This window comes from Xiphias gladius, chromosome 6 (genome assembly GCF_016859285.1).
Source record: "Xiphias gladius isolate SHS-SW01 ecotype Sanya breed wild chromosome 6, ASM1685928v1, whole genome shotgun sequence".
In the NCBI taxonomy this organism is placed as follows: Eukaryota; Metazoa; Chordata; class Actinopteri; order Istiophoriformes; family Xiphiidae; genus Xiphias; species Xiphias gladius.
Genome location: NC_053405.1, coordinates 19,548,703 through 19,558,065, shown reverse-complemented (window position 1 = coordinate 19,558,065; position 9,363 = coordinate 19,548,703). Strand labels below are relative to the sequence as shown.

At 41.6% G+C, this 9,363-nt stretch overlaps 1 protein-coding gene across 1 annotated transcript; it reads right to left on the bottom strand.

Moving 5' to 3' along the window:
- Nucleotides 1-1,503: 1,503 nt before the first annotated feature.
- On the bottom strand, nt 1,504-8,148 carry slc35a3a (solute carrier family 35 member A3a). Its single transcript, XM_040129482.1, has 8 exons — nt 7,767-8,148; nt 7,384-7,593; nt 5,933-6,087; nt 5,661-5,783; nt 3,275-3,449; nt 2,252-2,370; nt 1,945-2,078; nt 1,504-1,823 (listed from the first exon to the last, which is right to left on the bottom strand). The coding sequence occupies exons 2-8, from the start codon at nt 7,571-7,573 to the stop codon at nt 1,733-1,735; spliced, it is 987 nt and encodes a 328-aa protein (XP_039985416.1). The 5' UTR covers nt 7,574-7,593; nt 7,767-8,148; the 3' UTR covers nt 1,504-1,732.
- Between the last annotated feature and the right edge of the window lie 1,215 nt (nt 8,149-9,363).

Genomic DNA, 9,363 nt, shown 5'->3' with positions numbered 1-9,363 from the left:
GAGTCTGAGTATAAAACGTAAATGTGTGGGTTGTACAATGGAAAACATCGGGGGAGGAGACACACAATGACACAATAACACATTCAGAAAGTTAAAGGAAACATTTTTCTTTTATAAAAGATTCACATATCCATAATTAAAATAAAGTTATTAATTATACCCGCTTTATCCCAAGAAAAAAAAAAAAAAAAGTAGTTCCAGAGGATGAACACCAGTCCAAGCGTACCGTCCAAAGTTACTTTCTATGTAGATAATGTTTCACAGATGTCTGATCAAATTAGTATCAATAACTCAGTCAGTTCAGACTTACCTGGGCCACATTTACTAATATTTCGATTACTTTTACTTTGAATCAACAGAATAAATTTCTACACAAGAACAGGACATAAGGAGCTGGATGTCGTTAATCAGTGGCTTTAAAAAGTAATTTAAACTTAAGCCTAATTAATCACTGAATAAGTTAAACAGACAATTCATTTAGATTTATAGGTTACAATTTAAATGGTGCTATTATTTACACCAAAGGTTAATATAATTTAAAGTTGTACAAAATTACCACATGATCAATCTGTCCTTTTAATTCCAAAATCCAAATCTTTAAATAATACCCCCGTTACAGCCGAGAACAGCATTTCTGAAGTGTCGGATTAATTTATTCCTGTAGCATTTTATCCATACACCCAGATTACAGACAGCCCAGAGTCATACAGTGATCTGTATATGTTATCAAAGACGTCCCACTGACTATATGTTGCCTGGCAACAAAAACTGTTTCCAAAAATAGCTGAACAAAACGCAACATGAGAGCAGTAATTTAGGTAACAATACTACTTCTGGTGATTTCCACTACCCTAGTCTAAAGGCCTTTGTAAAACTGATGAGTTTTTGCCCCGAATGGTGCCTCCCAGGTAGACAGGCCTCTTAAACTGTGTACAAATCCCTCCTCTGTAGCGGGCTCTAACCCCAACCATGGCCCCAACGCTAACCTTGACCATTTGCAACCATGTGACTGTCAGAGCTTGTTGCAGTATTGTTCACAGCTCTGGAGTAAACAATGGCTGGGAAAGCACATTTCAGGGCAAAAAGGCCCTAAATGTGCTTTCAGAGGCCCAAAGTGGGACAACTCAAGACTGTCAGAGCATTAGATACTGCAACTCTGAGGTGAACAAGCCAACGCTTTGGGCTAAAGTCACACTACATCTGAAATATGTGGTATTAAAGAAGTATTAGAAACTCCTGCCTGTCTGCCTCTTTAATCCTTTATTGTGTAGGTGTGATGGACGTGACAGTAACAGCGACTGGCAGTCAAACAGGTTCTAAATGAACACAATCAGTTGGTCCTGCCGAGAGTCTCTCCTCAGCTCTGGAGGTGCGCCAGGATTATCTCTACGGTGGTAATTCCTGGAAAAAAGCAAACCATACGATCCTGTTTCGCCACAGTTTTCTTTTCTCACTGGTTACTCTTCCCAGCTGAGGCACTTTTGGTGGTTGAGGCCTATCACAGCGTTGTGCTTGCTTTTTTTTTTTTTTTAATCTCCCTTTTCACTTTTCCTGTCCTCTGTTCCCAACCTGCTTACCTCCTCGCTTCCTACTCCTCTGCTCCTCCTTTTTTGTGACCACGATATACGATAAAGACCTTTCCCCTCTTTTTATCCCTGTCCTCCTTTCCCCTCCTGGTCTTGACGCTTCAACAGGACCTCCTACTGCTGCTGTAGTGTCAGCCTTGAGTGTCCTACGCCTTGCTGGGGTTGGGGGATGACTTGCCTTCATAGCTGTACAGGAAAGTGGCCACAATGACCAAAATGGCCCCCAGGAAGAACACACTGCGGACAAGAGCAGACAACTCTATCAGCTCGCGAAATTGTGATTATGCGAAAGAAAAACACAGATAAAAAAAATATACAGAGGAGATACAGCGGTAAAGAGAGCGTCTATTTCCTCTACCCAGTGGGGTCGAAGTCCTGCAGCCAGAAGTATGATATAAGAGTTGACAGGATGATGGAGAGCGATGTAGCAAAGCCCTTGAGTATGTTGTCTGCATACTTGATGACCGCTGCTATGACCAGACCACCCAGCGCCTTGAGAAACAACAAACACACAGACACAGATGGACAAAGGCATGACCTGTGCGGGCCAACAGGGAGTCTGATCCACCAAACTAAAGAGTCCGTTACCCCAGAGGCTTGATAATATATTTGATTGTTTTGGTGGGAAACGCACAATGAATCACTATCGGTGGAGCGAGAGTTACCTGCAGCGCTACAACTGTCCAGGTGACAGTGTTGTAACCCTGGAACATTCCCGACTCCTTCACCCTCTCCCCGTCGTAGGCCAGCATACCAAAGAGGCCGAATACCAGGCCAAACATCCCTGGCAACACACACACATACAGGAAGGGAATGATTGAGTTTAAGGTCAGTCGCTCAAAGATTTCTTTTTCTTTTCCTTCGATATCTTGACACAGCATGTACTCCAGCCACCTCTCTAATAAGGCTTCAACTGACAAATGTTTTCATTTATGATTAATGTGTCAAGTATGTTTCCACTCATTCTAATTGTGAACAAAAATCTTCAAATTGCTTGTTTTGTTGGAGCAACAGTCCAAAATATTCAATTCTTAATCCTATAAAACAGAGAAATGTTTGGAATTTTTGCCTGTCAAATGACTTTAACAATTAGATTATCAACATCCCTGATCGATTAGCCAACTAATCGTTTCAGCACTAAATCCTAATTTCCTTCATTTTCCATTTTGTTGTATCACTTTTACAACTACTTAAAAAAAAGAAAGAAAAAAGGTAGTTGCAGAGCATTTTCTTCACTGCTCTTGTCTCGACTCCAACATTAAATGCAGGCGGAAAAGCTCCAAGCTCACACCAGGAATCGCAGGAGACTTAACACATGCCTAACGCGTTCGGGGTAAAAATAACTAGACAGGAACATTCATCTTAGCAGAAATGTTTCGGAGGTAAAAAAGACCAGCTGGCCCCCTGCGCAGGGAAGAAAGGAAATTGTATACAGGAGCTCACGTCAGAAACATGGTGCTGGGGCCTTTTTCAATCTGTTTCCAACATCTCACAGTGGCATCGCTGTGTTGACGGACGTGCGTTAATCAGATGTCATAAAATGGTTGTGGAGAATTTCATAGTTCTGTCTTCAGCATTGTAACACTAGTGCATTGAATTACATCTTTCCTGTAAGAATACCTGGTATAGCGTTTGAGACTAAACATTCTAAACAGCTGGTTGATTCGACTGATATGATGAACACTGACCTAGCTGGATGTTGCGGACCCAGACGCTCTGTTTGCTCTCCTTCAGGATCTTCTCGAAGTAGACACCGGCGAACCCGCTGGAGCAGCATGCCACCAGAACTGCCGTCACACCGACGAACTGGGAGCCTGCAGACAGGGCCTCCTTCTCCGGAGCGGCAGCCGACTCAGAGGGCCACTGCAGGCACGGGAGAAACGCTTGGATTAAAATAAACCTTGAGCTGGAAAGTTCATTCTTCACCTTGGAAACAGTGGGTTGACCAAACAAACGAACAAACAAACAAACAACCCTCCTCAGCAGATGATGGTAGCTCGGTTGTCGTCACATGACAAAATTACACCATTTCAGTTTTTGACTGAAAATCCCAGAAGCTATTTACTACCAGCAAACTCCATCCACCCAGAAAGACCATATAACGAACCTCTCTAGAGGTTAAAAATCTGAACTAACAAAGTGATGCAAAAGTTAAGAATATAAATATAAATACTCAATACCACCACAAATTATACAAAGTGGGAATAAAGAAAGAAAAAAGGACTCTCTGTGTGTGTTTCAAGTACAGATTTAACTGATACCTCGCCAAGAAACAGTCTGGCACACAACCCCCTGTAAAACAACAACTTGTTCTAACACTTTGGTTTTTGTATAGGTACAGATTTAACAAACCAGAATCAACACGTTAGTTAGTGAGCTTTAGCGGTGTTGGTAGACAGATTTTGTTACCTCTGGACAGAACCATTTCTGCTGTTTCTCCCTGTTTCCAATCTTCAAGCTAGGCTAACCTTCTGCTGGCTGTAATCTTGAATCAAAGTGGCAAATATGAGTGGTATCAACTTTCTTATTCAACTAGGAAGATGCGGAACAGAATTCATGGGCACCAACTGTCAAAAGAAGCAATTTCATTCATAAAACTATGTGCATCATATGTTTCGGACCAAATAAACATGCCGATGAAATGTAATCTTAACAATCACACTCAAATCTCTCTCTGAATCCATGATGCTGGTACCATGATATTCATACGAAGGCATCTTCACAACTTTAACGAGTTGTAAAAATGCTGCAGAGTGCGAGTTCCGGCATAATGTGTTACACTGAGCAAGAAAGATGGGTATAGGTGTTAAGATAATGATCTCTGGTTGTGCAGAGTAAGAAATATATTGTAGTAGTAGTAGTAGTAGTAGTAGTATTGCAGCTATTGCACTTTTTTTATTTGGTAAATATGTACATATATCATAACAAGGTTGAGTTATTCTTTGGTAAAGATTATTTCAGTAAGTTAATTTTTGCAACAAGATGCTTCCACCTTAATACCTCCTCCAATACCCCCCTAAAAAAAAAAAAAAAAAAAACCCTGCTGACTGAGAACTAACAACACAAACCCCGAAAAAGAAAAGTGAAAATGAGACACTGCATTAATGCAAAACAGGCCAATTATTTCTCAGCTGATTCTTGCTGGCTTTTTAGCTCTTTTTTGTTTGTAGGTGATACCGTGTGCAACCAGAACAGTTGCTATGGTTGCCTGTTCATATCATATTTGATGTGGTGGTCTGTTGTTTCAGCCTTCAGGAGGCGTCATGGGTAAACCGCAGTCACATTCCTGCACTCAGCCTGGTTACAATGAGAGCAAAGGGGGGGGGTGTATGTTTCTACCTGGCTGATCCTGTAGATTTATGAGGGTGTAGCTGCTGCTCCTCCTCATCCTCCTCCTCCTCCTCCCTTGTAGAGTTGTATGGGGGCTCAGCCAGCATTAAGGTCACATCCGGCGTATTACTAACTGACGGGCATTTTCTTTGTTTTTTCATGGAGGAGGAGGAAGTGATTTTCACAACTGTCTTTCCTTTTTTGAGATTTCATCATTCATCGGCACACCTCTCGTAACCCCTCGTAGCCAATATTTATTCAGCGTTCTAGTTCAGGCCTCATTTCTTTTTTTTAAATTTCACCTTTATATAACTGAGTAAATCCCACAGAGATTAAGAGTTGTTTTTTTTTTTTTAATCTGTCCACGGGCTGAAATTAGAGATCACCCATTAATGAAAGCAAAAACAAAGTGATATGTTTCTTGTGTATTTTTTTCTCTTTTAGAAGATACATGGATGACTGCAATGTGTCATTTTCAGACCCAACAGATTTCTTAGCTTGCCCCTATCATCGTAGTCCTAATTCTATCAACAGTAAAGACAAGTAACCATCCTAGAGCTCTGCTATTCACTTAAAAAGACTCCATTTAAAAGCAGCTACTCATAAAATCCCTCCGATGTTTCTATGTGTTTGCTATTTTCCATCCAGGGGAACCACATAGAAGACATAATGTGGCCTGTTTCTTGAGGTTGTGAAAATGTTTTAATTTCTAAAGCCATTAACATTAAAGAGACTGTAAAAGACCTGCACAAGAGCCACTCCAGCCATAAGAATCAGCAAAGAGAGCCACTGGTAGACGCCCAGCTTGCGGCCCAGCATGGAAACTGAGAAGAGAGCCGTGGTCAGGATCTTCAGCTGGTACGTCACCTGATGGAGAAAAAGTGCGAAAACTGTAAATAACCCATGAAAAAGAATGATGTGCTAATTGCTAAAAGGCCCAGAAAGACACGTGATTTCCTGTGCGTCATGCAGAATCACACATCTCAAATCCAAACCCAACCTTCCCTCTGCTGTACCTGGTAGGTGGCTGCGTCCAGGTTGGACAGGGCGACGTACAGCAGGTTGTTCTGCAGGGTGTAGATCCCCGAGGGGATCGCAAGCTTCAGTGTTTCTATGGGTTTGTGGGCGATTTCCTGTCGCAGGACGCTGTTCAGAGCTCGCATGCTATAGCCTGAGGAATGAAAACAAACAAGTTAGTACATCACTTTGAGTCCATTTCAGTCCAATTTTTAAAGCAAGTCTGGCACAATGTAATGAGATTAAAATCAGCTGTGGAACTGGTTAGCAGTGTCTTTTTAACAGGGTACTGAGTTAATTTGTATGTAATCTTTACATGTCTACATATTCCCATTAAAGCAAAGATGAGAGAGCAGTGTAGTGTTTGAAATGTTTCCACTCTGTTGTTTTTGATATGCTTGTAGTAGAAGTGGTTGGTAGTGAAGGAAAAAGTATTTCCTGAAGTGATAAAGTTAGGCGGCTCGGGCATTGTCAACTGGGGGCTTGTTTCAAGAAGCAGGTTTACTGTGCTATCGGATGACTACTTCAGGCAGCGGGACAGAAGCAATTCAAAGAAAGCGACCCCCCTGGATTCATTTTCCTAATTTTCTTTTTTGTTTCAATGCGACAGGGACAACCCAACAAACCCGATCGACACCTCTTAATGGCACTTTGTGTAGAGCCTCTGCCCCTCCAGCAACAGTACGTGTGCCATGTTTGGTCAGGCTAAGCACTGAACCTCAGTACTTTTTTTAACGGTACCATACTGTAAATGTTTCCAGTTTTAGACTGTATTTTATTCCAGAAAAAGTTCTTGTACAGCTGCGCATGTTTACGCAACATACAACATGAGAGACCTTATTTGTTCGATGAGAGAAATGTCTCTATATTTCTCAAAGTAAGGCATAAAAAAAAGCATCGTTTTGGCATCAGTATCAAAACTCAGCTATTGTATTAACACTGCTATAACCAATTTTGAAGTGGTTTCCAGCCTTAGTTTTAGTTGCACCTTGTTAGCAGTACATTATCATTGATGTTAAATCGTGTTTTTTTTCAAATGTAATACTGGTGTAAGTATGAGTCAACTTGTTAGTTAGTCAATTGACAGAAAACTAAAGAACAACCGTTTTGATTATTGATTAATCATTTCAGTCATTTATTGAGCAAAAAACCCAAACACAAGGTGGATCCAGCTTCTCCTGATTTTCTCTGTTGTACATCAGTGTTAATGTATATTTCAGGGTACTGGACTGTTGGTCAGACAACACAAGCAATTAAAAGACATCAACGTAGGCTCTCAGAAATTGTGCCTTCTTGTTTTTAAATGAAAATTTATAGACCTCACAAGCGATTCTTTGGTTTAAAAAAAAAAATCAATTGACTTAGATAGTATAAAACAAAATAAGGAAAACAATGGGTTATTTGCAGCCATACAATTAAGGTGATATTGACTGTGTCCATGTGCACTCACTGTGCTCTTTGAAGACGAGCAGCACACAGGTGAGGATCTTCATGACCTCGGCCACCACCACAGCTGAGGAGGCCAGATACCGCGGGCCCTCGGCCTGCAGAGTGCGGGAGTACCGCATGGTGAGCACCAGGGAGGTGGTCTGGAACACCAGCACGCCCAGAGAGAGGTACTTCAGCCGGGATGAAGTCATGGCCACGGGTCGGTGGGCAGCTGGCCACAGAAAAGGGAAAAGCGAGACCACAGAGATACAGTGCAAGTAGTTAGAAATGTCATAAAGGTTGGGAGGTAAATTCAAGGCCACAAAGGGGACTGGAAGAAGGGTTTTAGACACAAAAAAGAGGTTTTCCCTCAAAGAGCAGTCGCTGACTGAGGGCAGCTCTCACCTTTCTTCCTTTCCTTCGATGGCGCCTCAAAAGCAACTTGACAGACGTCGGTAAATGTCTCTGCACGAAATAAAACCCCCTCTCCCGGGTTTAAACCCTCGGGTCTCGTCTGTTCTCGGCGGCTCTCTCTGTCAGACTCAAAGACCAGGTACTGGAGGCTCAACCCAGCTGTCAAAACAGCTGCACTTCAGCTCCTGGCGCCCATCGACCCTTCGGCTGATCTACCGCGCGCTGACGCCCGCTCATTATCCGTTCAGGGTCAGCGCGTCCACCGCCATTACGGTCCAACTGACCGCCAGAGGAAAAAGTAAAATTGTACACTGGGAGAGGTAACTCTCATGCATGTAGGGTCCCGAATAACTTCCGTGTACAGGTTTTCTTCCTCGTCTCCTCGTCGAGGCTTCCCCGCGAGGCTCGGAGCCGCCTGCTGGTCTGGAAACAAACTGCACTGCTCGTATTCAATGTGGGCTGACAAAATGGACCTTATTTACAGAACTCACAGTGAAACAACGAAGGGCTGTTCAGGGCGTGTGATCAGTTTGGAATCCAAACACAGGTTGCACGAAACAGTAAAAGAACAGCACTCGCCCGTGCAGGACAGTGTAGAATGAAACTTTCTACGATTAACATTCAGGAATAGCAGAGCTGTTTTTTTTTTTTAAGTATTCGCTTTAATTTGAAATGTCAGAATGATGCGGATTTATAGGATAGAAACTATTAACATTGGTGTTTTTTTTTTAACTGATACTGCTTGTTGCTGAAGTTATTTCAGATCCATGGATGCGTTGATGTCAGAAGATGTCAGGTACATAAAAGGGCTTTAGGTAAAAAAAAAAAGGTAAGTCCAAAGTTGAATATTGGTGTTGTCTTTCATTAAAATACGCCCCGTGAACATCCATGAAATCTATATTCCTCAGTTGTTTGGAAGTACAAAAAATGTGCCCCGAGGAAGAAGATGCGTCTCTGAAACACCCTGGTACAATAATATTTACTGAAGGAATCGATTTGCTGTCCTGATCTTATTTTACTAAAAAAAAAAAAAAAAACATTCATATTTTAAAAGGACTGAGAACTGATTCAGCAGAGACAAAAATTGCTGCATGATTGAATCAACAGCCTCTGTTAAAGGTCTAATTGTGAAACCACCATACATCGATTCAAAATTAACGCATGCACTTTGTGTAAACATGATGAGAAAACAGTATAGTTCCAAAAAAAGGCAAAAGTGCAGAAATCTATCAAGATCTGGGCTTTTATTTCAGCAAGCACATTTGGTTGATCATTTGTTTTGTTTTTTTCCAACAGACAACTTATTTTTTTTATCAGTTTTAGTCTTCTACCTTATTCAGTACAAACACGGTGACAACTACTTCATATGACATGTATATTATAGGCTATTTGGTTAACAGAGGAAAGTACAATAAAAAACATTTTATATACAGAACATAGACACATAGCCTCGCATATGTATGGGAACTGACATGCGCAATTCTTGTTAAAAATGTTGACTGACATCTCAACGTACAGCACGTTTGTTTGTGAAACTGCAGGGATTGTCCTAAGTACAGAGAATAAAGCCCTGAAATGTAAGGCACTG

Coding starts and splice junctions, on each gene's coding strand:
- slc35a3a (XM_040129482.1), bottom strand. CDS start 7,573: ATGACTTCATCCCGGCTGAAGTACCTCTCTCTGGGCGTGCTGGTGTTC. Junction 6,088..7,383: donor GCTCGTCTTCAAAGAGCACA/GTGAGTGCACAT, acceptor TTCATTCCTCAG/GCTATAGCATGCGAGCTCTG. Junction 1,824..1,944: donor CAGGACTTCGACCCCACTGG/GTAGAGGAAATA, acceptor TCTTGTCCGCAG/TGTGTTCTTCCTGGGGGCCA.